The 20752-nt window shown below is 59.1% G+C and overlaps 3 protein-coding genes across 6 annotated transcripts in view; 2 read left to right on the forward strand and 1 right to left on the reverse strand.

Moving 5' to 3' along the window:
* Positions 1-410: 410 nt before the first annotated feature.
* PHF13 (PHD finger protein 13) lies at positions 411-8358 on the forward strand. The gene is made up of 4 exons (XM_059909546.1): positions 411-806; positions 3179-3280; positions 4685-5219; positions 5670-8358. Exons 1-4 carry the CDS (start codon positions 768-770, stop codon positions 5894-5896), a joined length of 903 nt encoding a protein of 300 aa, XP_059765529.1. The 5' UTR covers positions 411-767; the 3' UTR covers positions 5897-8358.
* A 906-nt stretch (positions 8359-9264) lies between these two features.
* On the forward strand, positions 9265-17411 carry THAP3 (THAP domain containing 3). 4 transcript variants are annotated; one of them, XM_059909828.1, is made up of 5 exons: positions 9273-9395; positions 11952-12144; positions 14358-14420; positions 14767-14871; positions 15106-17411. In XM_059909828.1, the coding sequence occupies exons 1-5, from the start codon at positions 9322-9324 to the stop codon at positions 15364-15366; spliced, it is 696 nt and encodes a 231-aa protein (XP_059765811.1). In that variant the 5' UTR covers positions 9273-9321; the 3' UTR covers positions 15367-17411. The 4 variants fall into 4 exon arrangements, with proteins under 4 accessions (XP_059765759.1, XP_059765932.1, XP_059765811.1 ...); XM_059909870.1 differs by lacking the exon at positions 9273-9395 and adding an exon at positions 9521-9852; XM_059909776.1 differs by having other exon boundaries at positions 9265-9395; positions 14767-17411.
* Positions 16206-20752, reverse strand: part of DNAJC11 (DnaJ heat shock protein family (Hsp40) member C11) — a 66929-nt gene continuing 62382 nt past the window's right edge. Inside the window, exons 12-16 of the mRNA XM_059909664.1 lie at positions 19743-19812; positions 19032-19089; positions 18759-18901; positions 17935-18064; positions 16206-17520 (exon numbers count right to left, since the gene is read on the reverse strand). Of these exons, the coding sequence (XP_059765647.1) occupies positions 17495-17520; positions 17935-18064; positions 18759-18901; positions 19032-19089; positions 19743-19812 (427 nt within the window). The 3' untranslated portion in view covers positions 16206-17494. The remainder of the gene's footprint in view (positions 17521-17934; positions 18065-18758; positions 18902-19031; positions 19090-19742; positions 19813-20752) is intronic.

The following is a 20752-nucleotide window of genomic DNA, read 5'->3' on the forward strand; positions in this document are numbered from 1 at the left end:
CACAGACCCCAAATCCCAAAGGCGAAAGAGGAGGCGCCAGCCGCCGCCGCCCATCGCTACCAAGGCCGTCAGCCCCTCCCCCATCCGCCGGGGCGACCCCTGACCTCCCCCGCCCCCGCGGAGACCGAGGCGCTACCGCTCGCGCCGCCCCTCCCCCACCGCCGAGCCGGCCCGAGCCCCCGCACCTCCCCCGCTCCGGAGGTCTCAGGTCCCGGAGCCACCGCCTCCGTAGACCGGGCACCCGCCGCGGAGCTCTCTGGGGGTTGGAGTCCTCGAGGGGACCTTTGTGCGCCTCAGCCGCGGAACGGGGGACTACGACTCCCACAATGCCCCGCGCCCGCTCCAGCGCCACGCCCCTTCACCGTCGGCTTCACGTCGCCCCCAGACTACATGTCCCGACAGCCCTCGCGGCTCTCCCGCCCTCCCTCCGGAGACTCGAGCCGAACTGGGCGTCAGGTCGGGGAGCCGGTCGGGTTCCCGCTCGCCGCCGCCGCCGCCCCCCCCGCAGCGACTCTCCCGCCTCTCCAGTCGCGCTGGTCGCGGGAGCTGCATCGACAACTCTGCTCGGCTGTGGAGCCGCCGGCCTGAGAGTACAGTGCCCGGGACGCGACACACCGAGCCCCTCATCATCTCCAGTCGGGGCGACCCCTCCCGGGTCCGCCCTCGCCCTACGCGGCCGCCGGAGCCCCCGGCCCCGAGCGGCCCCGCGGCCCAGCGCCCGCAGCTCGGCCCCTGCACTCCCGCTGTCGCCGCCCCCCACCCTGAACATGGATTCCGACTCCTGCGCCGCCGCTTTCCACCCGGAGGTGAGTGAGAGCTGCTCCCCGATAGCCCCTAACCGCCCCCACCCCGATCCTGCGCTCCCGGAGCCGGACCCCCGCCGGCCGAGCGCCGCCCTCCCCTCCCCCAGCTATCCTTCGTCGCCCCCCGGGTGCCCAACCCCGCCCCCCACTCGGGCCCGCTCCCGGTCTTCCCCGCCCGCCCTCTTCTCGGTGTCCCTTCCGCGGGTGTCCGCGTTCTCCCGGCGCCGCTTCCCTCAGGTTGCCGCGACCACCCCTCCCCGGCCTTGCGTAGCCCGGGGACCTGTCTGCGCCCCCGGCCCCTCCCCGCCGGCCTGGCTTACCCTTTCCCCGCCCCCGGGGACTCTGTCCGAGCCGCCTCCGCCCCGCGCTTCCGCTTATCGGAGGAATCCCCCACCCCCTCCCGGAGGGGCTCGCGGCCCCCTCGGACGGGGACTCCGTTCCGCGCGCCCCCGCCTTCTCCCCTAATCCCCCGGGCCCGGTGGCCCGCGCCCCGCCCCCTAACTCCCGCTCGGCCCCCGCCCCCTCCGGCTGGGGTGGGGGAGGCTCGTCCTTCGGGGTCCCCACCCCCGCGGGGGCCCGAGCCTTGCTCCCACCCCGCGTGCGCTCGAGTCCCCCTCCGGGGCCCCCTCCCCCGAGCTCGACTCGCCCCGCCCCGGCTCCCCCTCCTTCCGGGGATCGGCCCTCGGTTCTCCCGGCCGACCCCCGCCCCGCCGCGGTCCCCTCCCCCTCCCCAGGCCCGCCGAGTCCGGGGTGCGGGTCTGGCCGCGGGCGGGTGGGGGAGGGGAGGCGGCGCTGATCGGGTTCGTCCGCCGCGCTGCCGCCTCGGGGGCTCGCGGGGCCTGCCAGTACCGGAGCCCGAATCGTGCCCGGCTACTCGCGCCCCCTCCCCCGCGGGATGGGCCCCGCACCTTCCGGGGCCGAGTGTCGGCGGGGGGCGGTTTCCGCGGGAGGGCGGGGAGGGGGCCGCACCGCCATCTGCTTTTCCTACAGGCGGCGGAGCCAGGGCGGCGGGCGCGGTAGGGGCGGCGCGGCTTCCCCGCCCCGGGCCCGAGGCCCCCGCCGCCTTCCACTCTGCGTCCGTCCCGGCTGCTGACCCACTTCTGCATGTTCCCCGCCGAAATAAAACTTCTCCTCGAGAGTTTGAGGGCCGCGGCCCTCCCACCCGGCCGGAGGGAGGGCGGTCAGTTCTTCCCGGGGAGGGGGCAGGCTCTCCCCCGCGCAGGAAGGGCTGGGCACCGCGCGGACTCCGGCGCTCCGCTGACCTGCGCGGCCCTCGGGGTCCGGGCGGCCGAGGGGTGGGGTCAGAGGTGGTTTGCTAGTACCGAGTTGAGAAAATCAAAAGAAGTGTAGCCCTTGGAAGGAGACCTGCGGGCAGCAGGCCTGGGCCGCGCAGTTTTCCGGGCGCGCTGGGCTGGGACGGGCCCGGGAGCCCACCGCCTCATTTCCTCCCCCCCCCTTTCACTCTACCGTGGAGCGGGCCCTTAGGCTCTGGAGGTGTTAGCCGAGCTCCTAAGGATGGGCTTGGGGTGGGTGATGAAATGCTTGCAGAAAATCTGAGTGCGCTAGTTGAATGAACCGAAGTGAAACACAGTTGCTTTGCTTAGGAGCAAATAAGAGCTTTTTCTCCTGGAGCTCCTCTCTTCCTCTGGAGGAAATCTGTTCTTGTCGAGGGCGTTTCTTGCTTGAATGGGGATGGGACACACAAGCCAAAACTTCTAGTATTTCATCTTTAGCGTGCAAATGGTAGTAGCAGGATTGTTTCTGGTTTATTCTCTGAGTTGGGGAATATTTGGGTGCCTGGCCCCCGGATGTTGGAGCAATGGAGGGACCAGCCGGGGAAGTGTCTCCTCTGGAGGAGAGAGCTGGGTAGGAGGAGGGGCTCTTCACGCAGCCCTGGCTGGGGAGGGGTCAGGTGAGATTCAGGTCCAGGGTCCCAAGTCTGAGCTCTGAATGTTAAGGAGTAGTTGACTTTTGAAGTCACTTAAAAGACTTTAGTTACAGCTGCAGCAGGAACTTATTTTCAAAGTGGAAAATTTGTGGCAAAAAAGGCTCTTGATAGGCCTGTAGAAACTAACAGATAATGTCAAAAAAAAGCCACATGAGTGCTAAGAAATAGACTTTTGTGCAAGCTTTTATCTCCTAGCCAGTTTCCCAGTATTCTTGGCATAACATCATAATACCCTCTCTTTCAACTTCTGAAAACAGTGTTCTTTCTTGACCCAAACTTCCATTATCTTGTTCTAGAGTGTCTGTAAATCTAGAGTGTGTTTGTGAGTGGCAGCTCATAAAAGCCCCAGCTTGCCTAGTTTTGTTTCTGCTACCCCACCTGTACGTGTCTGCTTTCAAACGCCCTCTCTTTGCTCGCTTGTTAACAGGAGTACTCCCCCAGTTCCAAGAGGCGCAGGACCGTGGAGGATTTCAACAAGTTCTGCACCTTTGTCTTGGCCTATGCAGGCTACATCCCTTATCCGAAGGAGGTAATTTTCAGCACTTTTGACTTCTTGCCAGCAGCAAAACCAGAGTGACAAGGTGGTGGCTCTGGAAGGGGTTCCCTGGGACGACTTGAGTCAATAGTCGGGCAGAAATCTATCTTACAAAGTTGGACCAGCCTGGGAAGTGGTGCAGGCTTGTCTCGAAATAGTTTGATAAACTTTCAAAGTTTGCTTACAAATAATGTATTTGATGTCTGCCCATTCTTGGTGGCCAATACTTATCAGGGGCTTACTATGGCCAGGTGCTCGTTTTGGGCCGTTGTAATGATACGCGGTAGGAGCTATTATTTATGTCCATTTTATTTTATTTGTTGTTTGTTTATTTTGGCTGCACTGCGCTGTGTGGCTTGCGGGATCATAGTTCCCCCGACCCGGGATCGAACCTGGGCCCCGGCAATGAAAGTGCCAAGTCCTAACCACTGGACTGCCAGGGAATAACCTATTTATCTCCATTTTAAAGATGAGGACACTGGGGCACAGAGAGGGAACTCCTTATCCTGGGTCACAGGCTAACCGGTGGTGGAGCCTGGGGTTCAAGCTGATCAGATGGTCAGGCCCAGTCCACCCTGCCCTGCCTGGCGGGTGGCCTCCCGGTTGCTGTGCACACCACATTGCAGAATCTTCAGGGACTCGTGGCCAAAATCCCATGTAAATGAAGACATTTTTCTTTTCTTGCTGAGAAATGGGAGGACTGTGGACCAGCACTGCCATGGTGCTCAAACTTCAGGGGCTTCGTTCATATTATGTAAGGCTAAAGAGAAAGGAATCCAGTGTTTCTAGGAGGCCAAACCCAGCACTGGCTTACTGTTTCTGTCACCAGCTAGGTGGATAATGCTTGCATCGTGCCATGCAGAACGTTGCCACTATTTGCAAATAAAAGTGCTTGACTGATCTGAAGGAACCATAGAGTTGAACTCACTGCTTTGGGGCAGTAATTACCTACTTTGATTTTGCAATATTTTGAGACGTCAGAAAATCCTCACAGTTATTTTACATTCACTTAATTAAAAAAGTACATCCTTTGGGAGGACAGATTGAGGGGAGATTGTACAATCCGGAAAGATAAGAGTGTGGGCGTCTTCAGCACTCCTTTCACAGATGTGTATTGAGTATTAACTAAGTTCCTGACTCGGGCAGGGGGAAGGTTTAGCAAGGGCTAGAGGGTCCCCCTTGTAGGTTCATGTTCTAGCTGGAAGGTCACACTAAAGAACTAATGACACTGTTCCTAAAGAATAATGCTGGTGAGAGCTGGGAAGCTCCAGTGCATTTCCTACGTTTGCAGGCCTGACCTGGCTGGGGGCCCTGGGGAGCTCTGCTCTGGGCCAGCTCTTGGTGCTGGGGGCTGGTTGGGATAATCGGAACCCGCCACCTTTGTCTCTGTCCTTTCAGGAACTCCCTTTGAGGAGCAGCCCCAGCCCTGCCAATAGCACCGCTGGTACCATTGACAGCGATGGCTGGGATGCTGGTTTCAGCGACATCTCGTCCACCGTGCCCTTGCCAGTGTCTGACCGCTGCTTTGGCCACCTGCAGCCCACCCTCCTGCAGCGAGCCAAGCCCAGTAATTTCCTGCTGGACAGAAAGAAGACTGACAAGCTGAAGAAGAAGAAGAAGAGGAAGCGAAGGGACAGTGACGTGCCCGGGAAGGAGGGCTACATGGGGGGCTTGCTGCAGCTGGAAGCCGCTGACCCATATGCAGAGACCCCCACGAGCCCTACCCTGCAGGATATCCCCCAGGCCCCTGGCGACCCCTGCTCGGGCTGGGACTCTGACACTCCTTCCAGTGGATCTTGTGCCACGGTGTCACCGGATCAGGTCAAAGAGATAAAAACTGAAGGCAAACGGACTATCGTCCGGCAGGGCAAGCAGGTGGTATTCCGGGACGAGGACAGCACCGGCAACGATGAGGACATCATGGTGGATTCAGGTGAGCGGCCCCTGAAGGACGGCGTGCCACGGGCGGGTGGTCAGACGAGGGGATGGTAAGAGGGGTCTCAGCGCGGTCCCTTCCTTGGAGTGTGACAGTGGAGCGTGCCCTACCACCTTCAGGGGAAAAGGTGCAAGATAGTGGATGCCAAGATGTTTAGGAAGGGGTGATCACAGCTGAGGACAGCTGAGATTCCAGAACAGACCTCGAAATGTAAAAATAACGCAGCTCGTAAGTAAACACCTCGCAGGTAATTCCTGGTGCCACACGTTTCAGTGCCCTTTTTGTGCATTTGCTGCATTTTCAGAGAGGGGAGTATCGCCCTTAAGTGAAGCTTGAAATCTGTTTCACCGCAGCTCAGCTGCTCTGTCCTGTTGGAGAGCGGCTTTCCTGATGGAGAGGGGTTGTGAGAAGTTTTCTCCCTCCTCTTACGTGGTTCTCTCCTTTCAGATGACGACTCCTGGGACCTCGTCACCTGCTTCTGCATGAAGCCATTTGCTGGCCGCCCCATGATAGAGTGTAATGAGTGCCATACCTGGATTCACCTGTCCTGTGCGAAAATCCGGAAGTCCAACGTTCCGGAAGTGTTTGTCTGCCAAAAGTGCCGGGACTCCAAGTTTGACATCCGCCGTTCCAACCGGTCCCGAATGGGCTCCCGGAAGCTGTTTCTGGACTGACTCCTGGAGAGCGAGGAGACTGTGGGCGAGGAATCGGAAGGGACGATGGGCCTGCTGGCCCTGGTCTTAGTTGAGCACAGAACTCTCAGCTCTGGTGCGGGCAGACCCCTGCCATTCAGGTGCCTAAGCGAAAGGACCAGCTGTCCAAGGTATAAACTGTACATAGCCAGTGACTGAATAAAATCCTCGTGGGCCAAAGCTGCTGCTAGAGCTGTGTTCTCTGTAGTGGAGGTGGACTGCACACCCAAGCGCAGTGGGTTTGGTCCAGCTGGAGATGAGGGTACGTGGTAGTTGTGAATTCTTACTCTCATTGTTAACAAACTCCCGCCGACTGGAGCAAGTGCTAGCTGTTACTCCTGCTTCCGCTGTGTTGGCGAGCGGAGATGTTTAGTTTCCCCGGCCTGTTTATGAACAGCCATACATGTAAGCTTCTTCTCGAGTGTAAGTCTTTTGCCATAGGTGTCTGTACAGCAACCATCAAAGCTGCCCCTCCCTTAGTGGTCCGCCCTCTCCCCTGCCTTGGGGGCTGCCCGCTGGAGTCCTCTGGTCTCACCCTGAGAGGAGCCTGGGGGTGGGCTAGCTAGTGACCCCCAGGTTTCCTTCTGTTTGTTAAAAGGGACAGTATGCAGCTGCTTCTCTGTGGAAAGGGGGGTCGGTTCGGGGGGGTGGTCAAGGTGGCCCGTGTTCATAACTCAGTTTCCTGTTTTGCACGATGTAAAAAAAAAACCTGTCTTTTTGCACGAAATAGCCAAAAGTATTGGTATACTTCTGCCTGGGTTCCCCTTCTCTCCAGTTGGCTTCTGAGGGCCTTGGGGGTGCCCAGCAAGCTGTTTTCAAGCGAGGGGGCACTCGGATTCTCTCCTTGTCTCTCTCCCTCACTTTTTTCTAGTAGCAGCATTAAAGGTTAGGCAGTCACTGGGGAACCGTGTTCCTCTACGTAGTGGGGTAAGGGAAAATGGGGAGGAAGGCCTCTCCGATGGGTTATTCTTAGTATGCCCCTCATACAGGCTGGCCTGCTGGTTCCATGGGGCAAGGTTAGGACTTCTGAAGCCTTTTTTTTGGTTTGAAGTGGTGAGTGAGTGATATGGTAACATCGGTCTCCAGGAATGTACCACACTGAACTGTGCAGAGTTCCTTAGATCTAAACTAGGACCCTGGACTGGGGAGACCCCTGTGCAGGCCAGCTCTGGAGAAGCCTGGGAGTTTGGAGCCCCTGCAGGCCTTTGCTTGAGGGCAGTGTGGCCCGGGACACTGGTGGTTCTGGGGCTCGAGGGAGAGGGAGGGCTTCAGCTGTCTCTGAAATTGACATTGCTCTTTAGCAGTTCAAATACTCGTTCTCAAAAATGTTTTTTTTGTAAATCGATGGGTATGTTTTCATAAACATTGTTTCTTATAAAGCGTGAAAAGGGAAGGATGCCCAAGTCAGTCATATTTATTTACATCTAGATGGACTCTCAAAAAAAGGAAGTAGAAAAAAAAAAAAAAAAAAAAGATGGACCCTCAGCCTCTCTGCTGGGGGCTTCTCCACATGGTCCCCTTGTGCAGGGCCACCAGGTGAACTTGGTCCACATTCTCTCACTGAAGCACCAGGGGGGTTGAACTGTAACTGGCTAATCAGAGCCTATATTTTGTCCTAGTATCTTTCATGGTTGACCAGCCAACTGCCTTTTTGTTGTATTTTTAATTCTGTTGCTTCTATTAACACAAAAATAGAGAGAGTTTCTGAAACCCATTTTATTGTGAAGATCCCCAAGGGAGAAGTTCTGCTGTAGAGAAAAATAGTAAGAAGCTGGCTTAGAAACAACCTTCTCCTCAGACAACTGTCTGGCTCTGACTAGGGCAAACGTCCAGGAAAAGCTGGAGAGGAATTTGCCAAAGATCTATCTGCCCCATGACATTGCCTGTCCCGTGTCTTCACCATGAGAGTAGCCAAAGTTTCAAAGTGTTTCTCTCTTTAAAGAAAAAAACAAAACTCCGCAAAGTTTTTTAAAGTGTGTTTAAGAATAGGTGTGATTTTAGAGTGGAACTGCCAACCCTGGCAATTGCCATATTGCTCTTAGAAGAGTCAATTCCTGGTGACGCCTCTGGAAGGCATTTGATATTCATCTCCATTTCTGTTTCCTTCATTTCCTTTTTGTTCTTTTGACAGGTTTACCCCTGTGGCTGGTGTCTAAGAAGTCAAGACACCTTGGTTTTTCTGTTAGATTGAGCTGGGCAGCTGCAATCAGCTTTATGCAAATTAGATACGGCCCATCTAGGGGCTCCTGGTTGGAGGCTAATGGAGTAGGGGGAGGGAAAGTTGTCACCCCAAAAGTAGGCCCCTCCCGTTGACTTTGGCCAGGCCAGACACTTAACATCGTTTACATGGTTCTGCGTAATTATAAAGCTTATGTGTATAAAGCGAAGCTGTTTCTGTGAAACTGTATATTTTGTAAATAAATATATTGCTACTTTGAGGTTCATGTCTAGCTTCAGGTGTTTCTGTTGAAAGACTGTTCATCACCACCCCCAAACCATGATTAGTGAAGTGAAGACTTGGGAAGTCAGAGTCTGAGTTTGGTTTAGCAGGATGGAAAATGCTCACAGCCCTTAATATACTTTTCTAGTAAATTCTCCAGAAACAAACCGCAGTAGGAATGACAGGAATAGCTTTCACAGTTTCTTCATCCCATTGTGCATTAGCTTAAATCCCAGTGAGTGGTTACCCTGCATTGTAAAAGCTGCAGCCTCCTCAGGTTCTGCAAGCGGGATTAGCGTATCCCCCGCCCCCCGCCCCGGGTGCTCCTTCTGCCCTTTACATTTGGGGGTCCCAAGTGGCTGAGCCAGTTCAGTCAGTCAGCTGCGTCTGCCTTAAGAATCTGGTACCAGCTAGTGGTCAGCGAGTACCTCCTCCTGTGACGTCGGAGCTGCCAAAATGTGTGACTCAACACCTCTTAAAATCTTGAACATACTGGCCTAAGTGGGTGGTGAGCCTTGTCCAAGGCTGTGGGTGGGTGTGAGGCTCCAAAGGAAGGAGGTGAGGGTGACGGGCATCAGCGAACTGGGGTGAAACCTGCACCGGCCAGCCCAGTTGGGGGTGTTGGGACTGAGTTGGGCCCAGAAGCACCCCTTGACCGCGGGTCGCGGGCACTGCGCGAGACGCTAGCCGCGGAGCAGAGCCCGGCTCGCCTTCACTCGCCAGCCTCCTTGTGGGCCCCGCCCCGCCCCACCCCTCCCCACCCCTCCCGCAGGCCCCTCCTCTCCTACTGGCCGTGCCCCGTTCGAGGCGCTGCCGCGCCCGGCAGGCCCCGCCCCAACCGCTCGCTCCACCTCCACTGGCCAGTCCCGCCCCGTCTCATGACCCCTCCCCTCCTGGTGTCCCTGCCCCTCCCGCAGGCCCCGCCGCCGCCATCTTTGTTAGGGGCAGCCGGGCCTGGTGTTTGGAGATGCCGAAGTCGTGCGCAGCCCGGCAGTGCTGCAACCGCTACAGCAATCGCAGGAAGCAGCTCACCTTCCACCGGTGAGGCGCGGGGGCCCGCCTCGCCCGGGCCGGCGGCCGCGGCCCCCGCCGGAGCCCCAGGCCTGGCGCGCGGGGGGTGGGGACGCCGGGGCCGCTGCCCGGCCCCTGGCAGGCCCGAGGGCGTGCGGCCAAGCCCTTCGCGGAGGGGCGGCGGCCCGGGGACCGGCGAGGTCCCAGCCCGGGAAGCCCGGCGCCACCTCGGCCGCCTGGGCGCGCGGGGAGACGGTCGGAGAGGCTGAGTAACCTGCCCGCCGGCGCACAGCCTCCCGCTGGTCCGGGGAGCCGCGCGCGGGTGAGGCCGCGGCGGGCCTGGGGCGCGCTCAGCGCTGCGCCCCTGCGGTTACTTGGCGTGCGTCCCCTCCGCGGCCCGGGGACTGTATCTCGTTCTCAGATGCTGCCCGGAACGTAGTAGGTGTTCAGTATTTGCTGCGTGATGAGCGATGCTGACGTCTCTCAGGTGTGCGGTGCTCGCATCTCCCGGCCTCATGCCGGGAAGGAAGGGTGGGGAGGAGGAATGAGAACGTTCCAGCGGGTGGGCGCGCGGGGCTGGGACCTCGGGCTCTGCGGGAGCCCCAGGAGGACGGCGGAGCTTTTGGAGTCAGTCCCTGCGCGCCCGGCGCGCCCCGCATGCCGGACCGGCCGAGTGAACGGCCGCCTGCCCATCGGTCGAGCGTCGCACGCTTTCTTTTAGGTTCCAGCCACGGCGCCTTCCTCTGTCCTGTTCAGAGCGGGACTCCAAAGGGCTGCCGCTGTCCTGTCTCCACTTGCTCTCCTCCTATTAGCGTTTTCTTTTTCGAAGTGAATGTGTCTCTTGAGATGTAACACACAGACGGAAAAGTGCACAAATCATGAGCACACAGCCCAACCAGTTTAACAAAGTGAACAGCCCGTGTGACTGCCGTGAATTTAGAACATCACAGCCCCCACGAGACCCCGACCGCTCCCCCTTCCAGCCCCTCATCCTCCCAGTGCCCAAGGGTAAGGCGGACTGCTTTGGCCTGTCTGCAATCACAGGCTGCACTTTTTCCTGTGCTTTGCTCACGTTGTGCCTGTGAGCCCTCCATGTTGCCGGCGGCAGCAGCGTATCCTTTTCATTGCTGTATAGTGTTTTAGGAAGGTGTTTACCAGAATTGACTTGTTCTACAGTTGAAGGGCATTTGGGTGCCTCTCTTCTTTGGCCATTACGGGCACATGGCTCTGGGCATTGTTGCTGGGTCTTGCCTTCCAGCACCTGTATCCACAGGTGTTAGTCGGGTGTGTACCTGGGGGTGGCGTTGCCTCTGGTTTTCTCCCATTCCAGTCAGACTCTCACCCCCACCACTCCCACGAATGAGCTCTGTCATGTCCCCAGTGGCCCTTATGATGCCACGTGCAGTGGTGCCTCCTCATCTGAATTGATCTCTCTGCAGCCTGTGACCCAGCTGACGGCTGATGCCTTGAGACCCCCTCCCACCTGGCTTCGAGGACACCTCTCGGCCTCTTTCTTTGTCACAGTGTCCCTTCTGAGTCCCCTTGGCTGGATCCTGCTCATTTCCAACACCAGACAGACGCTGGAGCACTTCAGGGCTAGGGCCATGCCCCTGTCTGGCCCCTGTCCATACTCGCTCCCCAGGGTGCCCATCTCACTCAGGCTCATGGCTCTGCCACCCTTACCTGGGCACGGGCCCACAGTGACATCTCCAGACACGCATGTCCACCTGCCACTCGTTCAGCACTCAGACATGTAAAAGGCACCTCAAATTTAACATCTAACATATAAAACCAAACTGCTGACCCCCCAAAGCTGCCCCTCCCACTCCCCCGCAGTCTTAGTACGTGAAACTCCCTCCTCCTCTGCTTCGCGGCCCACAGGCAAACCTTACTGCCTGGTTTTCACAGTACATCCCAGATCTGCCCGCTCCGCACGCCCTCCTGCCGACACCCTGGTCCCAGCCACCTGGGGCGCGGACTCACCTGTCACCCTCTGCCAGAGCCTCTGGGAAAGCCCCTTCTGCCCGAGGCCCGCGACCTCCTCTTGCTCTGTCCCAGCCAGACCTGCCCGCGGCGCCCCTCACACCTGCCGGGCCTTGGCGCTTGCTCTTCCTCCCGACACCGCGCGGCCCTCTGTCCCGCCCCCTGCAGCCTCTGCTCCGATGTCACCCCTCAGGTGGCCTTCCCCGACCACTTCCTACTGCTTATTCCTGCACAGTCCGTGTCTGTCTGGTGTACCGGCTGTCTCCCTGCCCTAGATTGTAGGCTCCGTGAGGGCGGGGCTGTTTCTTCCACTCCTGCTTCCCCGGCACCGGAGCCGGAATGGAGGCCCACCTGGCGGCCTACCTGGCAGATGTGGCTCGGGGAGCAGCTTGCTTGGGCTCTTTGGCCACGTTCACGGTCTCAGGATGCCGCCGACAGCCGCGACGGAAGCTTCCCAAAGTAGATGTGGTTTAACAGGGCGAGGCTACTGAATTTTCCAGGCTGTCCAGTAAAATGCCGTGTGGGGATGTGAAAGGCCCCTGGGACCCTGAAGGGCTGCGTTCAGCCCCGCGAATCCCTCGCGCCTCCTGGTTGTGCCCTCAGGTTCCCGTTCAGCCGCCCGGAGCTGCTGAAGGAATGGGTGCTGAACATCGGCCGGGGCGACTTCGAGCCCAAGCAGCACACAGTCATCTGCTCCGAGCACTTCCGGCCCGAGTGCTTCAGCGCCTTTGGGAACCGCAAGAACCTGAAGCACAACGCGGTGCCCACGGTGTTCGCCTTCCAGGGCCCCCCACAGGTGCGCGCGGCCGCGGGGCCCCGGCGGTGGGTTGGGCGCAGGGCGCAGGTGTCGTTTGCGGGGACAGCGGAGGCCGAGGACTGCAGCCAGGGCAGCGCTGGCAGGCCTCGGCGTCCGGAGCCCAGCAGGCCCTGCCCTGCGCTTCAGGGAATTCGCAATTTAAAGCTGCTTTAAAAATAAGTCGCGCTTCACAACAGATGCCGTGGAAGCAGCTGACGGGCGAGGGTGCCGAGAGCTCGGTCCTTCCTGTGTTTCACTTTGGCCTCACGTGGGCTCGAGGGCGGCGAAGGCCTTCCCGGCCGCGCCGCACTCAGACCTCGTCCGCCTCTTGCTCGTTGCCAGCCCGGGCTCGGGGGCCTGTGGCCGAGGAGCCGGAGGCTGGGCCACTGCCACCCGGCAGGTCCCCGCTAAGGTCCTCCTGTGGCTGCTCCGCGCCGGCTCAGAGCCCCGTGCAGGGCACAGGAGGACGATGGTGGCGGCAGGCGGAGCGCTGGAGGGGACAGGGACAGCGGGGCAGAGGCTTGGCGGTGGCGGGGATTTGGGCGCACTCAGGAGCAGCTCAGGCTGGTTGGAGGGCGCAGGGGCCAGTTGGTGACGGGCTTGGACAGGTGGTAGGTTTTCCGGGGAGGCCCGTGGGCAGGGACATGGCTTTGGAAGGTCCCTCTGGCTGGCAGCTGGTTCGGAGGCCACTGTGGCATCGCAGGTGAGGGCAGTCACAGTGGCCTGAGCCAAAGGTGGGTGCTGTGATGGGAGGGGGATGGAGCGGGCCGACTTTGCAGACCTGGTGGGCTGAGAGGGAGGTGGTCCGGGAGAGCAGGGCTCTGGGCCCCTGGGGACTGGGGGTCCCAGATTCCCTGAGGAAACGGTCCTGTGCACGTCCCGATGGGACGCCGGGGCGGACGTGTCTGGTGGGGCAGGATGTGCAGGTTTGGCCCAGAAGGGCTCACGGCAGGACAGTTGGAGCTCAAAGCCGTGAGGCGATCATAGTGAATCATAGTAAATCCTTACTGTGCACCCAGTCTCAGAGGGAGGGCCCGAGCGGGGCACCCACTGGAGCCTGGGAGGCAGAGTAGCAGTAGGACACACACAGGGCCTGCAGGTACCCATGCTGGTTTGTTTTTATTGGGAACGAGAGGGAGGGAGCTGATGGGAACCCTGAGTTCCAGGGCGCAGGGAGGGGCAGGCGGCCGTTTGCCACTTGCCAGCAGACACGCCCGGAGCGCCCTGCCCTCGATCTTCCCTTTGCCCGGTGTCTCGGCCTCCCCCTCCCCAAGTCCAGGCTCCCAGTGCCTGTAGGAGCCCCCGCTGCCGTCCTTCCTGTTCTGCCCCTCGCTTTCTCTGGCACCTGTGAGCACCTGCCCCAGTGGAGGCTCCGTGCGGGCCGGGCTCTGCTCCGCTGCTTTTATTGCCAGCGTCCAGAACGTTGCCTGGCACCGAGTAGGTGCTTAATGCAGGAGTTTTTGGTTTTTTCTTTTAAACATGGACGGCCTTTCATTTTATATACACATTTCATTGTGGTAAGAACACTTAACATGAGATCTGTTCTCTCAACACACTTTTAAGTGCACAACACAGTGCACTACAGTATCGTTGACTGTAGGCACAGATGTCGTACCACGGGGCTCTAGGACTTACTCATTTTGCTGACCTGAAACTTATGTCCGCTGGTTAGGAACCCCGCACCCCATCCCGTTCAGTCAGTGTGATTACTTTCACGCCTCTGTGGTAAATTGCTTGCCCTGAAGTCAGCGATTACAGGTTAACAACTGGGGGGGTGTTTGTGGTCCTGCTCCTTAGCGCCTCCGGTGCCTGGGGGTGGGGAGAGTTGGTTCTGGCCCCCGTGGCCCCAGCTCAGCTCTGACGAGGCCCTGGGGGCTGCAGGCTCTGGGCTGGATGTTTCCCACTACGCGGCTGCCACTCTGAGTCACCTACTGTGCGCCTTGAAGAGTGCCAGGCCCTGGGGCAACACGTACAAATCAGAAAGGTCCCTGGCTTCACTGGGCCTCTGACCTGAGATTGGGAACATCTTCGGAGAAGGAAGGGAGCCGGGGATGGTGAGAGGAGAGCTGGGCTGGGTTCAGGGCGCAGTTTACTTCAGCCTCATCCGGCGGAGCGTGAGGACAAAGACACACGAGGCCTGGTGCGGGCTCTCGGGTGCGGATCTCCTGCCCGTACCCCGGGGCCCGTCTGCAGCAGCTCCGTGTCTCTTGCAGCTGGTGAGGGAGAACACAGACCCTGCCGGCCCGAGTGGAGATGCTGCCTCCGAGAAGGGAAAGGTGAGTCTGCCCTGCTGGTCACCGAGCGCTCGGACTGAGCCGCTGCACCTGCCCGCCAGGCTGGCCTGCTGGGTTTGGATTCTCTTGTTTCCCAGAAAAGGGACAGCCAAAGCCTCCCGTGCTGCCTTCTTCCTGTTCAATATCAAGCAGTGGCAGCTGGTCACGTCCGGCTCCTGCTCCGTGTCTAAGGGTCTGACCCCAGGCCGTGGAGGAGGCTGGCTGTTCTGCAGGCGCCCCGGCTGCCCCCGGGTGGTGTGAGGGGACCACTGGCGGGACAGACAAGTAACAGCCGGGGAGGATCCGCTTCTGTGCCAGTCAGTGGCCTCCTCTGCCCTGTCGTTCCCAGGTCCTCCCTGAGACGGGGGCCGGGGAGGGTGGCCCAGGGAGGAAGGTGGACGCGACGCTCGAAGCGCTGCAGCTGCCCCCGGACGCTGGAGGCCCCGGAGCACAGGTGAGGCCGGGCCAGGTGCGAAGGCAGCATGTGGCTGGTCTCAGCTCGAGGGGATTTGCTTCAAACAGAAGGAAGAAAACATGCCTGAACCAGAGCACCAGGACGTGTAGCCTGGATTCAGACCTCACCCGTGAACTGAGCTGCGACTGGGCAGCTCTGGGCTTCGGGAGGGCTTGGGGAAGTGCGTCCTGCCGCCCTGGCCGCTGCTTGTCTCTCACTGACCTCTGTCCTCAGGTCCCGCCACACAGACCGGAAGCCACTGGGGTCCCTGGTCAGCCGGCCAGCCCCACACAGCCGTCCGATCACAGCTACGCCCTTTTGGACTTAGACGCTCTGAAAAAAAAACTCTTCCTGACACTAAAGGAAAATGAAAAGCTCCGCAGGCGCCTGAAGGCCCAGAGGCTGGTGATGAGGAAGATGTCCAGTCGCCTGCGTGCCCGCGGCGTGGGGCAGCCGGGACTCCAGGCCAGGCTCTGGCCGGGGCAGCAGAGCTGAGCCCGCCAGCTGGGCCTTCTCCGCCGAGCCACCGGGAGGAGGGGCAGTGGTCTCGGGGCTCTGGCCGTGGGCGGACCTTTCGGTCCTGCCCTGACATTCGGCCCGTGCCACCTCGTGTGAAGTGTAGTGGCCTCGGGCTGGGAGGGGCGGGGCGGGGCCGTGAGCACTACAGCTGGTCCTCCCTCCGGCACAAGCTGGCCGAGCATCCTGGGAACCACAGCCTGAGGAGCCGTCCTGGGCCAGTGTGGCTGACCCTCCCCAGAGGGGACGGAACGCGTCTCCTTGAGGGGCAGCTGGGCCCAGGGGCGCCGGCACCCTCCAAGGCAGCGAGTGGCCCCCCGTCGCCTGGGCGGCCGGCTCTCCAAGTGGCTGAGGCTGGCTTCTGTCCTAGGAGCGCCTCCCTGCCCGGCCAGGCGTGAGTGAGCAGCGTAATAAAGTGTCTTCCTACGCTGCGCTGCGCGTTTCCTCCTTTATTGAAAAACAAGGGCGCGCTGGCTGGAGGTTCCCTCTCCTGGCGCGCCTGGCCGCTCCTGACGCCGCCTGCCTGCCTGCTTCCTGTTGCAGGGCCAGCAGGGCATGACCACCTTTGACTACCAACAAAAGGTGCCTTTAGTTAAAGAAAACAGGAATCCTAGCCTATGTGACCTCCTAACTTGGACTCCGTTTCTCAGGCAAATGTGTGACACAGAAAACTGATCTGCAGCTTCAAGTCAAGCCTTGTGGTTCAAAATGTGGTTTGCACCGTAGGCATAAAGGGCAGAACGAGGCCTGTGAGGAGGGGCGCGTCCCTCATTCCGCTCACTCCTGAAGTGAACACAGACGCACGGAAACGCTGCCCCTGGCTCTCAGGAAAGGTTTATTGTGGTAAGAGAGTGTCCCCTGTACAGTGACCTGCCCGCCGGGCAGGGACGCAGGCTGCGGCCGAGGTCGGACTCCGCTAACGCGACGGTTATTGCATGACGTACATTCAGAGCGGCAGCTCGCAGGAAACCTTTTTGAAGTGGAGATAAATAGTACAGAATTGGACAACCTGAACTGAGTTTTAAAAGTGGAGGAAGGGGGTTATGAGTGATTTCTCCGGTACCAGCGTCGGGAGTGAAGCCTGATTTTGACAGTAGCTGCGGAGCGGCTGTCAGAGCCACCAGCAGCCAGGCCTCTGCTCCCCCGGTAACTTCACAGGCCAGGCTGTGCAGGAGGCTCCTGGTCCTGAAATATTCTGCATCCACAAAAGAGGCAAGTGAAGGAGGGGGGTCCTGGGAGCAGACACCCAAAAGGGGGTCCCGGTGAGGAAGAGCTGGACTGGCCAGGCGTGGGAGCAGCTGCGCCGCCTGCCGGAGCCCCGCGTCCCCTTCTCCTCCTGAACTCCGCGCTCTAGTGGGGCTGAGCTGTGTGGGGCGGGGCGGGAAGCATCGCATTTTCCTGCGAGGACACGGGTGGCTCCTGGGACCCGGACTTCCACCCTCTGTCCCAAGCCAGGTGCCAGTGGAATGGCTTGAGTTCTGGGAGGGGAAAAAAAGAGACTAATTTCCAAAACCATTTGTTCTCAGATAAAAAGCAGATTTATAAACCCACACAATCCTCTCCAGATTCACTTAGTGATATTTCAGCAGGAAAAGGTGGTTTTCAGGAAGCTGACCGAACAGATGCTCACTTGACTGGGAGATTCTGCTCGTGGGGACTCCTTCCTTCCACTTCGTTTTCCACGTTCAGTGTGGATTTCAGGAAAAGTAGTTCACAGTCCTATGCGTGAGGGCAAGGTGTTCATGAGTACCTCACGGCAGACCAAGAGCTACTGGGGGGGGTCACAGCCGGCACGCGTGCTGAGGAACCTGGGGAGGGACCCGGAGGCTCCAGGGGCCCAGGGCCCTTCCTGGCAGGACACGATCCTTGGGAACAGACACGGGCTGTGCTGTGGTTCCGGTCCGGGTGGGGCTGCCTCAGTCCTACCTACAGCACCGGGAAAGCGGGGTGCCTGCGGGTCCCTTCACATAATTGATACAGTGCCACCTTCTACAGAAATACATAATAAACACATCTGACGTCTGGAGTTTTTTCCTGTTTCCAAATTTGTAGACTCCCAGGGAAAGGTTTTTTTGTAGCCTCGTTTAAATCTGGTTTCTCAAGCGGTTTATCCATCGGCATCAATTCTGTGAGCTGTGAAAGAAAAGACAAGCTCAGGGCGTCTGAGGGCAACTGCTTCCATGCCTTCTTTCCACTTTGGGGGTTTGGCCATCACCAGACCAGAAGCTGCCGGCCTGCGGCCGAGCAGAGTACAAGCTGCTGAGAATCGCCTGGTTCAGGCACACAAACGAGCAGCTGCGTCTGCTTCCTACGCAGCCGCCCGAGCTGCAGTTTCCAAGCACAGAGCTCACTCCAGTTCCACCTGGGAGAGGGCTGACCCCTCCCTCGGGGCGTCGCTTCCCGGCTCCGAGCAGGTCGCGATGCCCAAGCCTGCTGCCCCCCGGCAGAGGACACAGGGAAGGCGGCTGTCGCCCCTCACTCGGAGCTCCACGAGGGCCTCCCGAGGCCCGGGCACAGGGCGGGTGACGGCCAGGGGCAGCTACTCACACTGCTTCGGTATCCGGAGCGTCTCGCTGTCGAGCGCCATCACCTGATGCAGGACACCTCGGAACTGGTAAAGCACTTTCAGGTTCTTCTCTTCGCCCACACATGGGTCATAGAACCCAGGCAGCCCGGCCTGTAACGAGCAGACAGAGTCTCACTCGAGGCGGTGGTTTAAAGCCCAGCAGCACTGCCGTCTGCCGCCACCTGGAGGAGCAGCGTGGAAGGGCCTGGACTTGCCCTCGGGAGCGGCCCACGGAAGATGCAAACTTGGGAGCTTGAGGAAAAGAAACGAGAATTTCAAAAAGCTGCCTGTTGAGTCCTAGACGTCGCCCTCCCAGTAGGCCCCTTCTGCCATACTAAACAGCACCTCTGTCTTCACAGAAGCCCCGCCGAGGTGGGGAGCCTAGCAGCCTGTTCAGGGAACGAGGGCGCTTTGGCCTGAGCTCCTCTGCGCTGTAACTCGCCTCCATCACCCACGCCCCGGGCCCCACCGTGAGCCTCAAACGTGCTACGGGCGCCCTCACGCTCCTTCTGAAACGAGGCAAGGCATAAGCAGAGTGTGTGCTCCCGGGGGCAGGAGGTATGCTTTGCTTGCTGGTGTACCTGGCGCACGGTAGGGGCTCAGTGATACCTGGCAACGAACAGATGAACAAATGAAGTCAACGGCTCCAGTGTGGCTATAACTTGGGTGCTGGGCAGCGCCCCACAGTGAGCGCGGCAGCACGCGAGGTTCCGCTGCAGAGACACGGCCCCTGCGAGGGGCCGCCGTCCGCCCCTCTTCCCCAGACGCCCTTCCTGTCTGAACCCCGGGGCCCCCGAGCGCCCACCTTGGAGGCCTCCGTGAGGATGAGCTTGGAGTCCTTCACCAGGCACTGCAGGGGCACAGTCACGTCAATCACCTTCACCTTCTCGCTCTTCTTGCTCTTGTCGTTGACAAATTTCCCGTACCAGGCGTTGACGATGATGAGCCCTGAGGACGGGCTCGGTCAGGGTGGGGCGGCCATGGCGGGCGGCCCCCTGCGCAGCCGGGCTGCAGGGACCACACGCTCCTGTGAGACCCCAGCGCCCACCCCGTCCCCAAAGAGGCCAGGCCTCCTCACCCATTCTGGACTCTTCGGCCTCGATTATTCTTCGGACAGATTCCTGCATCAGCTGAACCTGCAAAGAACAAGGATGCCACCCTCAGGGCCTCCCTGGGCTCCACCTCTGAGAGCCACGGCCGCGTGCCCGGTGCCTGTCAGCCCTGCCCCGTCCACTTCTCCGGGACATCGCTGCTATCATAGGTCATGGAAAAACAATTCACTCAAAGGGAAGAAAGAGGACAATCCCCACCACTTAAGAAAACCCTCTTATGGGACTTCCCTGGTGGCGCAGTGGTTAAGAACCCGCCTGCCAATGCAGGGGACGTGGGTTCCAGCCCTGGTCCCGGAAGATCCCACATGCCGCGGAGCAACTAAGCCCGTGCACCACAACAAGAGAAGTCACCGCAATGAGAAGCCCGTGCACCGCAATGAAGAGTAGCCCCCGCTCGCCGCAACTAGAGAGAACCCACGCGCAGCAATGAAGACCCAACGCAGCCAAAAAAAAAAAAAAAAAAGACTAAATGACCAAGGAAGTTGTTGGGGAAGAAAAGCCTGAGACCTGAGGCCCCTGAGACCAGCATACAGGGTGTGAAGCACTTCCCCCCACAGCCCTGGCTTAAGAAGCGTGGGCTAGAGGAGAGTGGCCTGTGCTCTGCACGACGGGCAGAACAGTCCCAGATGCCACCATGGAGCAAAGGACCTGCAGGGTGATGGTGATGCAGCACTTACAGCAGCTTCTGCCTCTTGTTTCTTCTGCAGGATGTTGGTGGCTGTGCTTTCCCTTTGCTTCTCCAGCTCCCTAATGCAAGAAAAAGAAGCCACACGCGAGGAGCGCGGCGTTAGCGGCAGGGAGACAACAGGGCCCCTGGCTGGACCTGCGCCTGCAAACAGCCTGTGATCTTGCTGCGCTCCCCGTTCTAGAACTTTAAACAATATTTCCAAGACGAGCTCAAGTAAATGTGTTCATCCCAGGCCTGTGCGGCTTCCCTGTTGTCCCCAGACGGCTCTCCCCGCCCTCTTCCGCGGAGCACACGGGAAACCCAGCACTGTAGGGTGGGGGGGCTCCACACGGCAAGAATCGCAGGAAAGGGGTCGGGGAGAAGGGGAGAATCACAGGAGATGCCACCAACCTGGCATCATCACATGACCCTTTTGACGGGGACACTGCATACTACCTTAGACACATCCATGTCCTTTGCCAGGGCAGCACGCGCCTGTCCCATCAGACTTGACCCAGCACATTCTCTGCTCCAAGCCTGAAGTCTCCCGGGGCATTAGGACCCTGAGCTCTAATGAGTCAAAGGCTAGAGGGGCCCCAAGAGGAGAGTCATGCCTTTCTCCCAGATTCTCTAAGCTCAACGAGTTATTAAATTAGATCATTATAAAGTAACAAATCTAAACCACCTCTCAGATTTAATGTTATGCTAATGGATTATCTACAAGAAACTGCAAAGTAAGTTATATCTCGATGACTTCTAAGACTATAGTTAACGCATGCCTTGTATGTAAGAACTCAGAACCCAATCTTCTTGAATTCAGTGCCAGGAAAAGAAATGGTTAGAATGAGAAAAAGGAAAACTTTCCATTTCTGTGGTCATGGTTTATAGTCCCAACAGTTTTGTAAACTAACTCTAATTCTTTCTGAAAGTAGGAAATGTGGGTTAACAGTAGTACTGCTATGAACTAACGACAAGAACTAGTTAACATTTACTGAGGACGTGTTACGGACCGGACACCAT

Source organism: Balaenoptera ricei, chromosome 1 (assembly GCF_028023285.1).
Source record: "Balaenoptera ricei isolate mBalRic1 chromosome 1, mBalRic1.hap2, whole genome shotgun sequence".
In the NCBI taxonomy this organism is placed as follows: domain Eukaryota; kingdom Metazoa; phylum Chordata; class Mammalia; order Artiodactyla; family Balaenopteridae; genus Balaenoptera; species Balaenoptera ricei.

What these genes read in the sequence shown, in the direction of transcription:
- THAP3 (XM_059909776.1), top strand. Translation starts at nt 9,322, where the DNA reads ATGCCGAAGTCGTGCGCAGCCCGGCAGTGCTGCAACCGCTACAGCAAT. An exon ending in CCTTCCAGGGCCCCCCACAG is followed by an intron (nt 12,145 to 14,357) that starts GTGCGCGCGGCC and finishes TGTCTCTTGCAG; the next exon opens with CTGGTGAGGGAGAACACAGA. An exon ending in CTGCCTCCGAGAAGGGAAAG is followed by an intron (nt 14,421 to 14,766) that starts GTGAGTCTGCCC and finishes TGTCGTTCCCAG; the next exon opens with GTCCTCCCTGAGACGGGGGC.
- PHF13 (XM_059909546.1), top strand. Translation starts at nt 768, where the DNA reads ATGGATTCCGACTCCTGCGCCGCCGCTTTCCACCCGGAG. An exon ending in ACATCCCTTATCCGAAGGAG is followed by an intron (nt 3,281 to 4,684) that starts GTAATTTTCAGC and finishes CTGTCCTTTCAG; the next exon opens with GAACTCCCTTTGAGGAGCAG. An exon ending in GGACATCATGGTGGATTCAG is followed by an intron (nt 5,220 to 5,669) that starts GTGAGCGGCCCC and finishes CTCTCCTTTCAG; the next exon opens with ATGACGACTCCTGGGACCTC.